General features: G+C 40.1%; 1 protein-coding gene across 2 annotated transcripts in view; it reads left to right on the top strand.

The window, feature by feature from the left end:
- QSER1 (glutamine and serine rich 1) overlaps positions 1-20,686 on the top strand; it is a 90,612-nt gene extending 69,926 nt beyond the window's left edge. For both annotated transcript variants that reach the window (XM_072619229.1, XM_072619228.1), the window contains 9 exons: positions 4,321-4,691; positions 6,736-6,852; positions 7,375-7,508; positions 8,260-8,471; positions 11,289-11,426; positions 13,124-13,221; positions 16,509-16,658; positions 18,213-18,308; positions 19,528-20,686. In XM_072619229.1, coding sequence (XP_072475330.1) covers positions 4,321-4,691; positions 6,736-6,852; positions 7,375-7,508; positions 8,260-8,471; positions 11,289-11,426; positions 13,124-13,221; positions 16,509-16,658; positions 18,213-18,308; positions 19,528-19,668 — 1,457 coding nt within the window. In that variant the 3' untranslated portion in view covers positions 19,669-20,686. The remainder of the gene's footprint in view (positions 1-4,320; positions 4,692-6,735; positions 6,853-7,374; positions 7,509-8,259; positions 8,472-11,288; positions 11,427-13,123; positions 13,222-16,508; positions 16,659-18,212; positions 18,309-19,527) is intronic.

Below are 20,686 nucleotides of genomic sequence, written 5' to 3'. Positions count from 1 at the left end.
AAAACACAGGAGTGAAGAAAAACAAAGAAGGAAACATGAATGTAAAGAAAGAGGTAAACGAAGATAATTAAAGGATAAATTGCTTGTATTCAAATATGGGGAGATTATATGTGTGTCCTCTCTGAACTCTGTCATCATCAGGGGTCACAGAGGGAGTCTAATTAGAAAAGGCCTGGAAGTGGTTCTGTTATGTCTTGATGATCTTAAGAAAAGAATGGAAAGAGAGGTAAAGAGGAATACAATGGTGAGAATAAGGAGAAGAAGGTTAGGTTAGAAATAATTTCACATAATTAAGGAATACAAGTAAAAGTATATACAAAGAAGAGGGAGAGAGCAGCTGACTCTTCATCTTTCATCTGAACTAATCAAAGGAAGGAATACATACACATTTCATTCAGCAGGAAAATAGAAAGGAGGGAGGGAGGAATTAGAAGGGCAGGTTAGAGGAAGTCTTAGTTCTCAGCAAAACAAACTCTAAGGATGTACACGGATATTTTATCTCTGTGAGGTGGCAAAGAAAGGGAACACCTATCAATTAGGAAGCTGAATGCTTAGGATGAAATACTATTCCTTCATAATACTTTGTACTTTGATGGTTCTGATCAGAACAGAAGCTTCCGATCTATTCATTATGTGCCTGGTCCGAGCTCCAGACACTTGAGGCCAGTTGATAATCAGAGCAGCTTAGCTCCATGTTCCAGGTTTCTTAGCTAGACCCCTGCAAGTCTGGAATTCTACTGTAGCATACAGCTTCAGGTTCTAGGCTTTCTTCACTAACCCCTGGTACTTGCTGGAATGTTTCACTATTCTGTGCTCCCATGTTGGACTTTTCTGTCTAGACCCTTCTCCCTATGTTAATGTGGTCTGGCAAGATATACCTGCTGTAGTTTTCTCCTGAAATGCTTGACTGTTTTGGCCCATTGTTCTTTTTTGAATCGTTGTTGGAATAACTGGTAGAGATAGGTTTTCTATTCATATTGACATCTAGAAGAGACTTGGTCCCTGGACGACCAATGGCTAATTATGGTGTAGAGAATATTCTTTCTTATTTGGGTACAAGTTGGATTAGATGGCCTCTGAGCTCCCTTGCAAGTGTTATATTCTGTATGTTGAGGCAGTACTATTTTCTTCACTTCTTTTTCTTTAATTTTAATTTTAATTAATTTTTTTTAATGTTCTATAATCACTACCATAAAACTTAGATTTTTTTTCCCCCTACCCACCCCACCACCACCCTTCTCCCTCCCCAAGATGGTGTACAATTCTATATAGGATCTACACATACTTTCCTATTGAATACGTTTTCACTATAGTCATGCTGTGTAGACGAACTAAAATAAATGGAAGAAATTATATAACAAATCAAAACATAGTACACACACACACACACACACACAAATGATCTGCTACATTCTGCGAATGAATTCCATAGTTCTTTCTCTGAGGGCATTTTGCCTTAGAAGACCATTGGGAATTTTTTTTTTAAGTTCTTGTGTTGTTACAAAGTTCCAAGTATACCAGAAAAACCTCTCACACACTGTGATCATTGCTGTGCACAAAGTTCTCCTGGTTCTGCTCTTTTTGCTCAGCATCAGATCATATAAGTCCTTCTAGGCCTCTCTGAAGTCTTCTTGTTCATCATTTCTTATGGCGCAGTAGTATTCCATTACATTCATATACCATAATTTATTCAGCCATTCCCCAATTGATGGGCATCCCCTTGATTTCCAGTTTTTGGCAACTACAAAGAGTGCTGCTATAAATATTTTTGTACATGTGGGTCCCTTTCCCATTTTTATGATCTCTTGGGGATACAGTCCTAGAAGTGATATTGCTGGATCAAAGGGTATGCACATTTTTGTAGCCCTTTGGGCATAGTTCCAAACCGCTCTCCAGAATATTTTCTTCACTTCTTGAACAACTTTTCTGGGTACTTAATCAGCTCAGGCCTCAAAAACTATTTTCTTCCTATCTTAGTCACTTTAGAAGTCATCAGATCTTTGAGATTTTCTCCCCAACTTCATCTAGGCTTTTTCTTAGCAACGCAATGCAAGCCCTATAGGGATTTCCTTCTGATGACATTCTTTTTTCCATTTGTAGGAAGAGATATTAAAAATCTTTTTTTTAAACTAAATCTCCTTGGTTTTTCAAAATTGTAATATATATTTACATGCAGGAAAGAAATTTGATTCTTTTATTTAGAGAGGTAGTAGAATACAAAGCTTAAAGTGAAAGTAGAAGAGAATATAGGAGTGGAATAATGTTTGTGGCTAGGAAGTAGTAGAAATAGAGCCTAGTAATACCTACTCTGCCTTGGCAAAGTGTAGAGAATGAGAGCCCGCTATAAGCCAAGCTTTAATGGCATGAAATGGAACCAAAGAGGGGGGAATGAACTGGACTTGCTGCCATGTGTCTTAAAATGAGCTTACACCATTGAGATTCGTTCTGTCTGGTTTCATTTGTGAGGCCAATGAAAGCTAAAAAGTTCCTATTTCAGATTCCTCCTACAGATAAATACAGAAGAGAGTAAATTAACTGCCAGATGGTTAGAGGTGGAAGAGAACTGACAACTGGGAGAGACCAGGAAAAGTTCTTGAAGGCCAGAGCTCCTGAGCCTTGGAGGGACTTTAAGAAGGGGCGGAGAAAGAGAGCGTTCCAGGCACACCTCCCCTCGACCCCTTCTTAGCTCAGGCCCTTCTCTCACATCACCTGAACTAGTCACAGTCCACAGTGGTTTCCCTGTCTTAAGTCTCTCTCCACTTCATCCACTCATCCTTTAAAGTGGCTCACTTTTCTACTCAGTAAACCCCATTGGCTCCGTTACTGCTAGGATCAAGTAGAAGCTCTTAGCGACTTTCCCTTTCTTCTCTTTCCAAGTCTTCACATTACCGTCTTCTTCATGTACTCTACAACCCGCTCATACTGCTCTGCCTTCCTGCTCCCATGTCTGTGACTTTGCACTGGCATCTTCTATGCTGGGAGTGCTTGCCTTCCTCTCCTCTGCCTTGTGAAATCCAAGGTTTCCTTCAAGACTTAATCAGCTGAAGCATCCCTTTCTAGTCTTTCCTGGACCCTATCCTGTGGCTGTTGGTATCTTCCCCTTTGTTAGTTAGGTGTCCAAGTGCCTAGAGTCAGGAAGCACTGTGTTCAAATGCAGCCTCAGACACTTACTAGCTGTGTGACCCTCAAAAAGTAACTTAACCTCTATTTGCCTCAGTTTCCTTATCTATAAAATGGGGATAATAGCACCCACTACCCAGAGTTGTTCTGAGGATCAAACAAGATAAATTTTTTTAGTGCCTGCTGGCATTTGGTAGGTGTTATATGAATGTCAGCTATTCTCATTTATATTGTACTGCTTTGTGTCTTGTACAACCCTATACATGTGCCTGGTATTTCTCCACTAGAAGTAGAAGCTCCCTCAGGTTGAGCTAGAGCATAGCACAGTGGCTGCCACATTGGAGGTGCTGTATCATCCCCTACCCCTTACATGTGCCTAGGTTCAGATTGTTCCTCATCTTCTGTATTCTCTCTGTTACTTCCTTGTCATCTAGGGAGTGCTATGTGCCTTCAGCATTTCCCCCGACTCCTCAGTTTGAGCCATCACAAGCCACAGATTAAAAATGAATGGTTCTAAATTATAAAAATAGTAGAAAGACACCACCCTTCATGACTGTTTTAGGCCATTGATGCTCCATATTTAACAGCAGCGTAACACTGATCAGTATTAAAGCAGTTTGCATGTGGCTCATTACAGTCACCTTGGTGCTTTGGTGTTTTTTCACCCCAAAGCTATCATGGAGGAGGATTTTCTTAAGCATAAAGTTCAGTCCTTTTCCCTTAAGGCTTCATTGTTCCCTTCTTCAGTGGCTTTAGATTCTGATTTTGGAGTCTGAAAATTTTACCTCTGAAGGGACCATAGAGAGAATCTCACCTGCCTTCCCCATTTAAGACACAAGCACATTGGGGTCCCCAGTAGCTTTGGTCAGGATTCCAGACTGAATCTAGCTTTCTTGATGCTAACCTCTCCAATCCACTACGTTACGCTTGGCTCATACAATCTTATAGTCTATACAGTCTTATAGACTGGAACTTTTTCCTTGTCTCTCCCTCCTATCCTGCCACCCTTTTTCTAGGTCTTTGATGAGCTCCTGATGCCTCCCTGTCAGGGGTTTACTGCTGAGTTATTCGTCTAGCTAGATTTGCATTTCTGTGAGTCTCTGTCAACAAGAACAACTCATTGTAAATGAAGACCACTTGGCCTCTCAGGCATAAGGGACTTGAGGCTGAGGACTGATTGTGTGTTTATACCTTGTTTAGTTCCAGAAGCTGTAAAGGCTGCTGCTGGTGCAATACCAGCTCCTCCTCCTGCTGCTGTTGCTGCTGCTGCCACGGTCGCCGCCACCACCACCACCACCACCACCACCGCTCCCAATGCTGCTGTGAAGCAAGAGTCTGTACACAAAGCTATGTCCCCTGCAGTAAATGTTTCAGAAAACACAAGCTCTGCAGACCCCCCAAAGCTCTCAGGCCTTGACCTTGATGGTGTTTCTTCAGACCAGTTAGCAAAGGTCCAGGAGACGGCTGCATTAGAAGGATGTGCAGAAGAGAACAGTGACAGTGGAGGAGAAGGCCAGTATAGAGAACGGGATGAATTTGTTGTGAAGGTAGAAGACATTGATAACCTGAAGGTAATTACAGTCTAGGAGAACTGGACATGCTCCCTTTTAACATCATTGTGATAGCTTGAAAGCTACAAGATACTATAACAGACCCCCCAGTTGGCCTCCCTGCCTCCAGTCTCACTTCTCTTGAGTTCATCTTTCTGCCAATAGAACTTTCCTCCTCCGTAGGTAAGACTGTGCTGTTCCCCTGCTCACAAGCCTTTATGGCTCCCTGCTATTTTATTTTTATTTTATTTTTTGGTTTTCAATATTGACTTCCATAAGATTTTGAGTTCTAATTTTTCTCCTCCTTCTCCCTCCCCAAGATGGTATACAATCTGATATAGGCTCTACACACACATTCATATTAAACATATTTTCACATTAGTTGTGTTGTAAAGAAGAATTAGAACCAGTAGGAGGGACCATGAGAAAGAAGAAACAAAACAAACTAAAAAAGAGAGCAAATAGTATGCTTCGACCTGCATTCAGACTCCATAGTTCTTTGCATTGCTGAAAAGAGCCAAATCTCTCAAAGTTAGTCATTGCACATTGTTGGTGTTATTATGTACAATGTTCTTCTGGTTCTGCACTCCTTGTTACTTTAGAGTAAATTCAGACTTCTTAGACTGGCATTGAAGTCTTTGCAGTCTCATGTCAAGCTACTTTCTTGGCCTTATTTCATGTTGCTGACCATCACACATTCTGTTCCAGCCAGTCTGGACTAGTTGTTAGGTCCCACAGTCTCTTCCTTTTTTATCTCCTTATCGCCATTTAAAATTTTTTTCCCTCAGTTTCATTTCCCTCACCTTCCCTGTGAAGCTTTCCCTGATTTCCTTCCTCCTCAGGTTTTCCTTAAGCACTTTGTAGCTTTCTTTTGCCAGTAATACAGAGCACCTTGAATTGTCCCTATTTGTGGTCTATGTCTCACCCTCACCTTCATATACACGTTAGATTATAAGATTCTTGAAAAGAGAGTTCTTAGTTTTTCCTTTTTTTATCCCCAGCACCCAGCAGTTTCTAATAAAAGGAGTCACTTAGTAAATATTTGTTGAATTCAGTTGCATTTCTTCTGTGTTTCCAGATATTCTAAATAATACAAAGGCTTATTTTTAAATAGTTAAATGCATCATTTTATTCTTTGCAGTGCTTTCCATTTTGTCAAAGATATAATCAAAATAATGAACTAGATATCATTTAAAAATAAAAGCACTTAAGAAATCCGAATTTTATCTTAGTGCCTTGATAATTGTAGCTTTGAGTCGTTTCAGTTACGTAGTTATATTGTTGGATTAATTCCATTCTCAAGGTGATATGCATTATGTGTTGATATCATTAAAATACTGGTTTTGTTTAACTATGCTTTGTTATATGGGAGAGTTTGGGGGATGGGAGTGGGAGGAATTGGGAAATGACCACAGTGGCTTTTATTAAGCATTAATAAAACTTTTAAAAATACTTTTGGGAATATATGACAAATTGGTGTAGTAGATAGAAGGCAGGGTGATCTAATGGATAGAGGGCCAGCCTGGATGTATTCTAGATACGTGACCATGGATGAGCAGTGCTCCAGACAATGCTCCTTTGAGTTCCCTATGCCAGTGAAATCACAGGTTCCTGCTAAGGGGAAAAATATGTATGTGTAAGTGACCAGGATTTGTATGAAGTGTTTATAAACTGTAAAATTCAAATAGAAATAACCCTTGCATGGAAGAGAGATCCAAATAGTATTATTTGATAGGTGAAGGCTGTTAGCATCTAATGATAATGTTATGTCTCTAAATGTATAATATTATGTATCCCAAAGCAACACACTGTGACTCCTTAAAGACCAGTGTGATGGAAGCTACAAGGCAGATTTCCTCTAAGTACAAAGAGCTTTGACAATTAGCTAAAAATTCAGTAAGACTCCCTTTTGAGGTAATAAGCTCCCAAACAGAAGCCAGATGACCCATCTATAAGGAAAATGGTGCAGGATGAGAGGCTAGACTGCTTGATTCTTGAAGTTATTTCCCCAATTTTTTGACTGAAAATCATATTATTCATTTTGTTTTAATTCTGTGCCTTACAGGTGGCTTTAAAAACAGGTAAAGAACCACCAGCCATCTGGAAAGTACAAAAAGCTTTATTGCAAAAGTTTGTTCCTGAAATTCGAGATGGGCACAGAGAGTTTGCTGCTACTAACAGTGTAAGTAGAATCAGCATCTACCAATTTTGGATGGTCATCGCTCAAGAAAAGTTTTGGATGAAACTCAAGAATATTTTCTGCAGTTTGCATTTCTGAAAGAATTGTTTTAGGATGTCCTGTGTTAAGATGGAATGAAGGCACCTTACACCTTTTTCCACTGAATGCATGAAGATAAGACTAGACAAATAAACTTTTTTTATTTGAAAGTTTGTATTCTTAAATATCTGAACAAGCAAGTGATAATGGCTGTCTGGGTGTTGTGTTATGCAGGAGAACTCTGATGTTCTCTCTGACTTACAGAATAGTGAGCGTGTTCCTTCCTAATAGCACCTTCTTTCTCGGCCTGAAACATGCCTCACCAACTTTGGTAAGTTATGTTGCACATGAGCTTTTAACTACTGAAAGGGAAAGATGCATAATGTTCACTGAAGTAATTTAACGTTTTGTCATGAGTTTTAGTCTGTTTTTTTACAAAGCAATGAGGACAGTCATGTAATTTGGAGTCTGTGTCTTTTTCCTCAGTATCTTGGATATTTTGGGGATGCAAAGAGTAAATACAGACGGATATATGTAAAGTTCATTGAAAACACCAACAAGAAGGAATATGTCAGAATATGCTCAAAAAAGCCAAGAAGTCACCCTTTATCAACATCCAGGTACTTCTTTCCTTGCTTCAGTATTGGATAGGTCCTGTCATTCATGATGGGGTGCAGAGAATGAAATCAGTGCAGTACTGGACTTTAAGTTTTGATTATTAAAGACCGAAAATTCGGTACCTGATTCATATTGTATAATTTGGTGCTGAGGGCACCATAGCAGACAATAGCTTTCTGTGGTGCTATGGACCCTTCTGGGATTTTGTATGCCTTATACGGAAGCCACCAGGTGGGGATCTGAATCCCAGGGCACAGGTATAATTCTAGGTTTCTGGAACTGTTCGAGGTGTTAGGATTTGGAAGAGGACAAAACAAGATTAGCATTGCCTTGTCATCTAGAGAATTCCCCAGAACCAATCCAGAACAGAACTGTTCAGGAGCCATGGGCTCCGTGACTTTCTTCCCCAGCCTGTGGCCTCCCATCCAGATCCTCATCCTCAAGCTCTCAGAGTCCCTGAGGTTCCATAAGCCACATGTGATATGACCTATCCTTGTGTAACCCTCTGGGAGTTCGGTGTGTCTCCAAAAGAGCTGAAGGGTGAAAGAGCTGGAATAATTAGTCCTTTAGCTGAATGCTGAATAGAAGTGGTGAGAAGAGAACCATGTGATGGGGAAAGCTCTGGAATCATTGTTAGAGGTATTTAGGTCTGGCTCAGACTCCTAAAGGTGCTCAGAGGAGGATGAAACACGAAGATCACCTGCAGGGGACTGAGCTCACATTAACAAAATGTAACTGCTTCTGACCTTGCAGAGCTGTTCATTCGAAGCCAAGCAGCAGCAGTAAAGTTCCTGATCCTCCAGCACCAAAAACAACAAAAGTCTCTTCCATGAAATCCAAAGCTAAGCAGCCAAAGACAAAGGCCGAGCCACCACCAAAGAAACGCAAGAAATGGACGCAAGAGCTGGAATCCTCCCAGTCCGATTCCTCGCCTGAAATCCGCACTAGTGGCAGTGAGGAGGAGGGTGAGTGCACAGGGGATGTCCAGCTAGCGGTGCCTCAGCTGAAGCTACAGCTCTTCCAAGGGTGTTTCAAAGGGTCTGTTCTAAGAGATTCTGCACCAAAATCAGATTTGTTATGGATTTTAGTCAAATATGCTTTCCTCCTGTTGCTGCTTAATGTAGTGATTGAACTTATTATTAAATATTGGAATATTTGTGATACTTGGCCCCGGGAAAGCTAGTTACGTACGTGTACCACTGATGACTAGAGAGCCAGACCTGCTATGGAGAAGAAGAGAAGGGAATAAGCATTTCTATAATAGTAGCAGCTGTACTCTGTGTCTGGCACTGGGCTGAGCATGTCACAGCCCCTCTGGGAGGGAGGTGCATTCTTATCTCCATTTGACAGATGAAGAAATTAAGACAGATGTTGTGACTTGCCTGGGGTCTTCATGTCCAAGGTCAAATGTGAACTTGGGTCTTCCTGACTCCAGTCTGTATTTACTGAGCACCAGGTTGCCTCCTAGAGACTGTGAAAACCCTAAATGCACTAAAGCCTTACCTTCAGCCATTTTTGACTGACTAGCATTCCCATGAGTCTTCATGACAAGGCCCTCTCCCTGCCTTTGTCTCCTTGCCCCCAGCTGTTTCTCCTTCTCCCTTTGCTGTCTTTTACTCTCAGATTTATATCTTGTGCCATTTCCTTCCTCCTTAGTCTAAACAAGCATCTAATTAAATATCCTCCAGGGACCTCAGGCACGGCACATCACAATCCGGAGACCTCTTCCTTTTCACTTCGTTCTTTCACCCAGTTTCCCATGTTCCAAATATCAGTTTTATTTTTGATTCTTCATTTTTCTTCTCTGATGTTCATTGAGACCCGGGTTCAAATCCCACACCTGACACAATCTAGGTAACCTTGGACTTAATCATTAGAATCCCCAGCATTTTATGTAGCACTTGAGAAGTTTGTGAATTGCGTTAAAAATATCAGCCACTCTGAGAGGTAAGCGATGTTATCATTCCTGTTATACAGTTAAAGAAAATAAGGTAGACAGGTATTAAGTGACTTGCCCGCGGTCACACACTCATAAAGTGTCTGATGCCAGACCTTCCTGACTCCAGACACTCCGAGTTTATCAGTCCTATGAAGAGGTAGCCTGGACAGCCTCTGAATGGCCTCCAGTTGCAGAGCTTGTGCTTTTCTAAGCACCAGTATGCAGCCCCTCCTCTCTAGTCCTTGAGGCCCTACAGTAGTGCAGGTTCTCACTCCTCACCTGCCCTTCCTAACTGCTATGGTACTACTCAGCAGCCAGCCTTCCTCTGCCTCCCTGAGGCCCACTGAGTAAAGTTCAGACCCTCCACAAGCTGATGCTCCCTTTCCTTTCTTAGTGTATCATTTCTTTCTCTTCTCAATGGCCTTTCACATACTGTTTCTGTTGCAGCGAGAGATCCTCATGTGTGCTCCTGCTTTCTTGCCTTTATCCTGTTGCTTATCTTTTCCTCTGTGTCCAGAAAGCCCTCTCATCTCCTCATTTACCAGGTATCCTTGAGCCCATCTGAAATGCCTCCTCTTCTATGGAGTCTTTTCTGCATCAGTCTCCCATAAAGTTGATAATGAACTCATTTCCCTTAAGGAAAGCACATTAAAATTTTTTCCCCCTAGTTACATGTAAAAAGTTTTTTAACTCTTATTGTAAAAACTTTGAGGAAAGCACTTTCTACCTATTTTGTGTATGTCTGTATATATGTATGTATTATTTTGTGTTGTATTATACCCACCCAAATGTCCATGGGAGCAGGGATCAAGTCTTAACCTAAACTTTGTGTCTGCTCCAGTAGCACCGAGGACAGTGTTCTGTAAATACTAGGGCTTCAGTAAATATTTACTGCTTTGAATTCATGAGCTTCATGTAGCCTACGAATGAGTACTAAGAACAGGCACTGAAGATAGTTTTTTTTCTTACATCTTGGCAGCTATTGTTTATAATAGGAAGATTTGGCTTTTGCATTTGTCATCCAAGGAAGGCATATAAGTTAGGTACAGTTTTTTACAGAGTAAGTTTTCTTCATCCAGATGGTGCAGTGAATGGAATGCTGGGCCTGGATGGAGTCAGGAAGACTCATCTCCCTGAGTTCAAATCTGACCTCAGACACTGACTAGCTGTGTGTGGGCAAGCCACTTAACCCTGTTTGCCTCAGTTTCCTCATCTGTAAAATGAGCTGGAGAAGGAAATGGCAAACCACTCCAGAGTCTTTGCCAAGAAAACCCCAAATGACCCAGCTGAAATGACTCAACAACAAACTTGACTGACCACAAGGTGGCACCGTTGGGTAACACTAAATTCTTTCCTCTTAACCCTAAATTCCTAACAAGTGGTAGTCAAGTTTTATCTAATAATGCAGACATTCAGCGTTTCTACCTAAAACTTGTCTTTTGCCTCCCAGATTAGAGCACACTTTTCTAGGAAATATCACTTTGCATTTTCTTTCTTGTTTTTGTGTGCTATGTCCCTGTGCCAGAGTTCTGTGTAAAGGGATAGGGAGGGGAAAGAGCCACTGGCCAGTGTGGACAGGTGTCTGCCAGTGGAGTTAAAGGTACTTTATTGGGTCATCGTCCCTTGTAGAATTTCTGGAAGGCGGCAGAAGAAACTGCACAGTGACAGTCCACCAGGATCACCAGGAGGAGCTGAAGTTGTGACAAGTCTCCTGCAGCCTTTGATGTACATTTTGTATTGGTGTTGATTACTCTGAACAGTAACACAGTAACAGTACTCTGAACAGGATTTTTGAGATGAATAAGTGTATTTCCATTTTTAAAACAATGTATCTATTTTCTAGAATTTGACCCTCCTGCTCCTTCCGTCCCCCGTTTTCTGAACACAAGGGCTATGAAGGAAACCTTTAGGAGCTACATAGAGCTGCTTGTGAGCATCGCCTTAGACGCAGACACGATGCAGGCCTTGGAGAAGAGCAGTGGTACGTGCTGATCTTCTGATCAAGGGCAGACTCTGCTTTCTCAGCCCGCACATTCCTTGTGTGCGACCTTTGGGTGGACTGAGCACTGCATCACAGTGGGCAGATGCAGTGGTGCGTTTTGACCACTTTGTACTGTAAGGGATAATACTGCAGACATCGAACAGGTCCAACCTAGATTCTTCAGCCTGAAGTTCTCCCAATATTCTTAGACTGAGAGCTGTCGTATGCAAAAGAAAGATACAGCCTGGTATACAATAAAAGTGAAGAACAAATCACTTTAGAGCCTTCAACTAGAATTTTTTTTCATACACTTGGTGTTGTTAAGTATGCCATAGGTGACAGAAAATGATTTCAAACAACTGAGCGTATCCTGACACTGTCTATGTAGGTATAATCATAAAAAACAAGAAAAAATTCCATGTTATTTGTAATGAAATGCAGTTAGTATCTAATTATTGATATTTTCCTTCTTCCACGCCCTTACTTCCCCCTTTCCTTCTATGGGCTATTTTCCTTCATTCCTCCTTTTCCCCCTTAGTGTAGACCCTGGCTAGTAAAATAAATCACATCTAAAATTTATAGAGAGCTAGAATTATCGACTTTAAATCTATCATAGATATCATTCAGTCTGGCTGAGAATCAAGCCTAGCTAGTAACAAAGCTGGGGCTACAACCCAGGCTTTGGAAAACCCAGGCTGATGCTGTTTCTCCAGTGCGTGAGTTCTGTTTGACCTCCAGCTTCCAAAGACAAATGTGAGCTGACTGTCACGACTTTTAAAGTTAATAATGGTAGACATGATTTTTAGTGTTTAATGATCTTAAACAGAAGAACTCTGCCACTGAATAGTTTTGGGTATCAGGCTAATGAGGCGACCTCCCCCAGCCTCAGTCCCACTCTGTCCTCAGTAGGACAGAGGTAGTAATCCTTGCGTCGTCTTCCTCCTAAGGTTGCATTCAGTGTCAGATAAAACCGTGCCATGCTGTACGATGTGAGCCGCTGTGGCCCCTCAGAGGGTGTCGAACACCGATTCCTTTCCTAGCAGAGGTGGGTGGGGCAGAAAGAGAGCAGGGAGGTCTTCTCACTCGGCCCCCTGTTTTACACATGAAGCCGCTGAGGACGAGGGAGGTGGAAGTGCTTGCTCCAGGTCACCCATCTACTTAGTGGTGACTAAACCCTGACTTCCTGATTCTAAATGAAGTAATTTTTCTGCCACACTCTGGGGCGTCTTTCATTTGCTTCATTATTAGAAATACTACTAGAGGTTTTATTTGAAAGTTTTCCTTCCATACCTTTGATAGAAGCTGGACACTGTGGGTATGAAACATTGCACATAATGTCCTTTGGATATGTTGGCTAATTTTATTGAATTTTTTTTCCTATTTTTTATTACTAATTATAAGGGACAGCTCTCTGAAATATGGAAAGGGAATGATATATTTAGTAATTAGTAATATGGTGGACGTAAAAGCGAACAAGATAAAGAAAACCAGAGTTTTCTTTGAAGGTTCACCTTCTGTGTCCTGTAAGGAATAGTCCTTAATTCTGAATACTGGGAGTGGATTCATTTAATATTTTCCCTTGAAGCTTGTATATTTTAAATATTTCAGTGTATTATGTGTTTTGAAAATTAATTATTTTCAAATATTTCCTACTTAATATATTCCTCCTTTATATTAAAATTTTTATACTATTTCAGATGAGTTACTTTTGCCACATATGAAGAAAATTGATGGTATGCTGAATGACAACAGAAGGCGACTTCTTCCGAAGCTCCATTTGGATCAGTCACTTAAGGTATTTCCCCTTTCCAGGATGAATCTCTACCTGTTGAAAGAGCAGATTTGTAATGGGCACTGTCTGCTAAAAATCCAGTTTCTACATTCACTAGAAGATTCGTATTCAGTTTTCATGATAAAAAATCTTTTATACGTATATGCAGAGACACCCACCTGTCTAAATGAAATGCTGACAGCTACAAGCTTCTGTGTGAGTACATATTGTGTGCATGTGCTTGCTGGTGACCGTGTGTGGGATTTCACTGATGTAGAGAATGCCTATTGAAGATACTCCTTCTACCAGCATACATTAGTGCCTGTGCCACAGTTTGTCATCTTTGAGTTGCCTTTGAAATACAGAAACCAAGACAAGCTAGCATTGAAGCTCCCTGTATGTTACTATCCCACTGAGGCTCAGAGACATTGAGTGGTCTCCCCAGGGTCATACAGCTTGTGAGTGTCTGAGGTGAGATTTGAACTCCAGTCTTCCTGACTTCAAACTGGGAAGATTTTCAAGGTGTCTCAGCCAGGCTGGGTCAGAGATGGGACTTGGACCAAGGAAGTGGACTTGAGGTCCCCTCTCTGCTCACTAAACACTACTGCTCCTTTAATAGAGTATCTGTATCCTTCAACTACTGTTCTGGTTTGACTATAAACTATACACCTTTGGTGAGATGTCTTTTAAAGGAAGGGAGTTTTACAAATTTTCACAAACATGTTGAAAGGTCAGCGTTGCCTTCATTCTGTAGGTACTTATCCTGCACCCCCTGATTCCCTATTAGAGACAGCCCTGATGTGGAGAGTGAAGGAGGTGGGTGCATTCAAACCAGCACAGGAGTCTGGGGCTTTTCCCCAGGGCATTGTTTCTCATCTTTTTAGACCTTCCCCCACATCTCGTTTACTTTGTGCTTCTCTGAAGAGCAGCCAGGTCTCCAAAGCCACAAATGGGGAAGTCCTGGCTGGGGAAGCTGCCAGGACACACGCAAAATCAGAGCTTATTACATGATGCGTTAATTAATGTATCACATGATGTTCACCTAACTTACACCCTAAAAACAAAAAGAGAAATTTCTTACAAGCTAAAATTACCTTGCAGAGCAGTGGCATTTTCCAAAGACTCCACTGCTCTTAAACACAATCATGTAGACTGATCCTTTTAGGGTTGATTGACCAGCACTCTTGTCACTTGGCCAAGTGTGTTAAACTTACACAGTAGGTCTGGATGTTCTTTTTTCTCATGTTCAGTAGTTGAGTTGTGTATGTTAATTTCACAGAATGAAAAAAAAAGATTGATTTTAAAAGAAACTCATGCTATAAGAAATTGTAAAGATAGTTCATTTTTTTAAAATAGAAAGCTCTTAATTATAGCTGAAATGGATGATTATCTTCTAAGCTAACTTTACAGACACAGTGTAGAAGTCAGCGTACTGATTTGACAGAATGTTAAATTGCTTCTTAATTGTTTAAATACAGCTGCGATATCTATTTCATATGCATTTGACATAAATACTTACAACCTCGAATGTGGTTGAAAGTCAGTCCCATAGTCACTATTTTCTTTTCCTCAGAAAATCTGTTTCAGATATCTTTTGACATCCTGGATTTATAGAAAAGGTCATTTGAAAGTTGTCTTTTTTGTCTCTATACAAGCCCAAAATTCATTGCTTCCAACTTGGTTTAGAATCAGTGTTTAGTCTTTAAACTTCTTCCATATATTGGTTGAAAGGAGTAATGATGTTCAGAAACAATTTAAGACAGGGAGTGCATGTGAAAAATTAAAAGCAGTACGGTAATTCTTGATAAAAGAACACACTTTAGCTAACTCTGGGCAAAGAATCCTGTTGTTTAGTGAAGATGAAACTTTAGTCTCCTTGTTTCTCAGGGGAAAATATGATTCATTTGTGAAAAAAATACCTGTCCATTGTGTTTTCAGGGGCATAGTTCTAGGTGTTTGAAAAGACTCAATATCTAGTTGAGCAAGTCCTTGATTTCTAGAGTTAGCGTTAAGTGCTAGGTTTACCAGACTAAATTGTGACTTGTCCATGTATTCATTAACTGGCATATTTTGTCCCTTTACTCTGATAGTGGTGTGCAGTTTTTAACTCATTAACATCTTTTTAGTCACACGGATTGTCTGCAGCATTCCTTTTCGTTCCTAGTGGGAATGAAGGGTACAGAGTTGTGACAGTCTGACTGCGCTGTGACCTCCGTCCCTCATCTCTCATACTGATGCCCTTTTGTAAAGGTTTCTGCTCAGTAAGCCTGTGTGTATATGTAGGAAGCAGGATTATAAAATGAGATGACTTGGGCATGGCCCTGCAGAGAAGCGTGGCTCAGCCACAGGCCTAGTTCGGGGCCCACACTATGCTGCCTCTGAAGGGTGAAGATGTTCTTTTTATGGCCCTAGAGAAGCCAGTAAGGTGGGGGGTGGGGGGCAGATCAAGAGATTCCACCAGGACCCAGTAGCCCTCTTCAGTACAAGGCCACTTCAAGAATGAGACACCACTCAGGTTATGGGATACAAGGCCTTTCTCTATGTCAGAATGCCATGGGCCATCCTCCCATGGTCAGGCTACTAGGTTGTAACAGAGCTGTGAGCACAGAGGCAGTAAGAAAATCTGGAGGTTTGACCTATTTGAGTGGTTGTTGGTTGACTCATTTCTGATCTATACACTGAAAATACTGATTAATTTGATGAAGAACAGAGGTCTGTGGAGGTGAACCAGCAAGTAGCATTAGGAATGAACTATATGTACATTTAACTGTATCAGATCTATAAATATAGAGGAATAATGTCTTAAGATCATAGACTTTAGAGCTGGAAGGGAATTGAGACATCACCTAGTCCACAAGTGAAACATGCACTTACCCAAGAAAAACAACAGGGCTAGACCTGAAACCAGGGCTTTCTACTCCCTTACTGGAACTCTTCCCCATTATACCACACTGCCTGATACTGTGAGGAGGGCCTAAAACATTTGCTGGTTGTTCACTGTTTTCTAGGACACTTTTCCTTCTGAAAGTATAAGTGAACCTAGATAAGAAACAACTTTAATAATAATTACCAGCTGAATTCTCACCTCAGATATTAGACATAAAAGCCTGTTGGAGTTAATGTTTTGCATGTACCTGAAGTAACCTGTTTTATTTTCTTTCCAGTGGAGCTGGTCCTCCTGTGTCCCTGTCCCCGTTATTTTAAAAACTGTGTGCCAGCCTTCAATTTCTGGTGCATTTCAAATTGATTTTTTTTTTAAGTACTGATTGTTTTCCTTTAAACATTATTTATTTTACCTTTTTCTTTTAAAGAATGCTTTGGAAAGTTTTCCTGAACTAACAATAATTACTCGGGACTCTAAAGCTAAAAGTGGAGGGTCTGTCTCTAAAATCAAAATGAATGGCAAATCTTATAACAAGAAAACACTTAGGACTTCCAAATCAACCACTAAATCAACACAGGTGAGTGTCATGTGATTTTGAACTTTTTTTTCCTCTATCTCTACCATAACTGCTCGCTTCTCCCACTGTACTTACACTGTCCATCTTGTCACCACCCAAAAATGCCCTCCAAGATCCTTAATTCGGAAGTTCCCTTTTCTTACCCCTCCTCTGTCCTTCCACCTCTTCCACTACCTCGCCCCCACCGCAACCCTACTCATCACCATTGATACACATCCTTTTCTCCCAGTTTGATCAACCTGCCCTAGATTGACTCTTCTAATAAGCATTTATTTTCTCTCCCTCCCACTGAAGAATTTTTAAAAGCAAACCTTATAACACATCCAGCAAAAATTTCTACACTGGCCAAAAACGTAGGTCTCATTCTGCATTTTTTAAGTCCATCACCTCTGGCAGGGGTCAGAGGTTTCAGCTTTAGATCTTTGGAATCATGATTTGTCATTACATTGATCAAAGTTGTAAAGCCTTTCCGATCTGTTTTTCTTTAATACTGCTATTGTCATCATAGAAGTTGTTTTCCTAGTTAGAAGTCTTCCTAGTTTCCTTTGAAACTGTCCATTCATCATTTCTTATAGTATAGTAATGTCCCAGTACATTCATATGACATATTGTTTAGCCATTCCCCAAAGGTAAATATTTGTCAGTCTCCAATTTAAGCCACTCTCTTAAGTGGCTTCTTAAGCTGCTATGCCATATGAGATGTTGGTCTCTATCTGATTTCAGCTAGGCTACTTTCTCGTTCACTGCAGTGTTTGTTAGATAATAGAACCTCTCCTCAGTAACTAGGGTTTGGGATTTATCAAACACTTTTATACTGCATTCATTTGCTTCTTTAAATTTACTTTCCTTCCTTCACGTGAACATCTTAATAAGCCAGCTGTTTTCAGTAATGCCATCTTCGAAACATACATCTGTCCCCCTGGCAGTATTCTTGCTCCCCCGGTTCTCAGATGGTGAAGGTCCCCCTTCACCATCTACTTTCTTAGCAACTCACAAACTCTCAATATGAATAAGGAAGTGATGAAAATTTACTGTTTTCTACATGTTCCACAACATGTAGGGGCTGTTTCTAACCTTCTCATTCCCTCAGTTCTGACTTCACAGGTCCTTCTTTTTCACTGTTTAACAAATAGTCCTTCTTTACCAAGAAAACTGAGGCGCCCTCTTGTGAGCTCTTGTCCTCCTTACTTCCTCTCTTCCACCCTTATTCCCTCCTTTACTCCACTTCCAAAAAACAAAGTGATCTTCCTTGGCAAAGCAAACTACGGAGTGTTTGTACCTTATCATAAGCTCCACTTCCCTCTGATCTCCTTGGGGAGCGCACTTCGTGGACCATCTCCTCCTCTTTTGTATCTAGCTAGGAGAGGAGGGGTTGGTATTTATTCTCACTGTGAACTAGCAAGCAGTGTTCTTAATTTGCCTTCTGCCAAATCTCCCCAAATAAGTCAGTTCCAGAATTGAAGCTGAGAATGTAATTCAGTATTTGATTTTTGTAGAAGTTTTCTTGTGTCAAGCGCTGATTTGTTCAGTGAAATATATTAAAATTTTTTATAGGAGTTCGCTGTAGATCCAGAAAAAATACAGCTGTGTTCTTTATATCATTCTCTTCATCATTACAAATACCATATTTATCTGATATGTAAAGAGGAGGTAAGTGCCTATTAATTTATATAATTATTAATTTATAAATTATGCTTTTAAAAAGCATCAGCTTTAACTAAGACTACAGCTAATAGTGGCATCTTTTAGTATGAATGTGGGGGGAAAGCCAAAAAATATTTACTTTGAAATTGTCTTTGGATAACGGATACTTGTAATTCTACCTTTTGTCCCGTTTTTTGCTCAGACTTGAACCCCACTGTGTCTAATTGCTTTATGCCATCATGCATCCTGATGTGTGCTATTTCCAAGCTAACATGTGTTGTGAATTGCAATACAAATCACACTTCACTTTTCTACTCACAAGTGAGCATTTTGTATGTTGTCTGCAGTAACTGCTCTGACAATAGTCTTCCTTTTTTAGTACTTAAACTAGCCTAGTTCAGGATAGTTATAGTGAATATCATTTTATTGCCATGAAGTGAGTGTGAATCAACTTCTATCAGCATTTAAATAGATCACGTTGAGCTTGCCAAGAAAAATTATATATATACAGCAGAAACTTGAACCCAGTAGATGAGACGTTTTTAATGCCTGTAACATATCACTGAGTGATCTAGGATAGCTTTCTTTTCCAGCTGTGTTTATCAAGTACGTGAATTATGGTAAAAGTCCAACACCGGTTTGAGGAAAAACAATACTTGCGGAGTTTTTATACTAAGACTGTGTTTGAAATTGGCAGCTAACTTTGCCACTGTGACTCAACACATTTAGGGGATGAGGAGGAATTGGCACAAGGGGTCTTGAAGAAACACTCCAATTTCTCATGTTTATAGGTTTCCCTGTAAAAGGGAAACCATTATTTTCCCTGGACTATGATAAAGTGTTGCTCCTGTAAGAATTAATGTCCCTGGCTAAGAACGTGACAGCCACTGATTATGGAAAGAACCTTCTACTGCATATTTTCTGTTGTCAGAGATCACTTGGGTGAGAAGGCCTGTAAGAGTCCAGATAGGAAGATGGCTGCTTTTCATGGGGCTAAACATAAATAGATTTGTCTTTGCTCGAAAGAATCATTGCTCGATGTTTGATCCTTGTTTTAACTGACCTGATCTGGAATAGTCTCTGAGTTTTCTCAGACTACCACTGGTTTGGGATACAGGCGTTCATTTTCAAACATTTGAAGAGTAAACCTTGGAGATATGGTGGTATTCAAAGGATAGAATTAAAGCCACAAATATAAACGAATGTGACAATCTTTCTCCTTCAGATTTCGTCTGTGCAAAAAAAAAATGAAGATTTAGGACAGGAAGAAATTGTACAGCTCTGTATGAAAAATGTAAACTGGGTGGAGGACCTTTTTGAAAAGTTTGGAGAACTTTTGAATTTTGTCCAGCAAAAATGTTCGTAACATTTTCCAAAATATCATTTTTCTACATGCGGGAAGGAAAAACAATTCAAAGAGAATTTCCAGTTCTTCAGATAATGCCTACTTTCTTCACTTAGGGAACTTGTACCTTGGTTCCTGCTGAGGAAATCAGTCCTTTGTGAATGGACCTATAACACATTTTTATCCTGATGAATAATTTTTCTATTTTGTAAACTATTGGGTAACAGTTATTTTCAGAAATGTTTTTTGAAAAACAATAAAGCATGCACTAAATATAATTCTTTATTGCTACAGAGAACACTTAAAATACTTTTGTTTTTCTTGTCTCTGGCTAAAGAACAGCCAGGGGTGAAAATAAGCATACATTTGCATTTCCATCTGGCCACCAAAGTGAGAGTATTGTACATTTTGTGAACAGCTAGCGTGTTGTGTCATTCTGTAAGAGAATACTGTCATCATCAGATTCAGAAACCACATTCTGCTGTACGGACTCCTTTTACTTGGAACATGTTCAGGAAACTGGATGTGGAATTGGTGCAATCCTTTGACTGCTTTTTGTGTCAAATTATATTGTAATGAAAAACAATGAACTATACTATTTTCCCTGTTTTGAAGAAAAGTATTTTCCTTTATACTCTGTTTTTCTTTGAAAAAAATTCAATTGTACATTTTATCTCACTAATAGTTGTATTTTTCACAGAGAAAATGTTGTGGTTATAATTGTTTCATATATCTTTGTAATACACTTTGCATTGTTTCCAGTAAGCCTCATTCATTTATATGTTGACTTCCTATTGTAAACTCTGTCTCTCTTGAAGTCACTGATTTGTTTATGCAGACTTGCTTCAGTGTTAACCAGACCATGCGCTCAGTACTAGGTTAGTTTTGCATCATAAATATAGTTGGACTAGACGCTGCAGTGATTTTCTGACGTAGGAAAATAAGTTTCTTACTAAACTAGCACTCGATCAACTGATTTATTAAAATGGAAGCTTAACTATGGCGTACTTTCTGGCTAATAAATTAGTAATTGACTTGA

The sequence above is a fragment of the Notamacropus eugenii genome, chromosome 6 (assembly GCF_028372415.1).
Source record: "Notamacropus eugenii isolate mMacEug1 chromosome 6, mMacEug1.pri_v2, whole genome shotgun sequence".
Taxonomy (NCBI): Eukaryota; Metazoa; Chordata; class Mammalia; order Diprotodontia; family Macropodidae; genus Notamacropus; species Notamacropus eugenii.
Note: the sequence above shows the minus strand (reverse complement) of the source record. Positions and strands in the feature narration are given on the sequence as shown.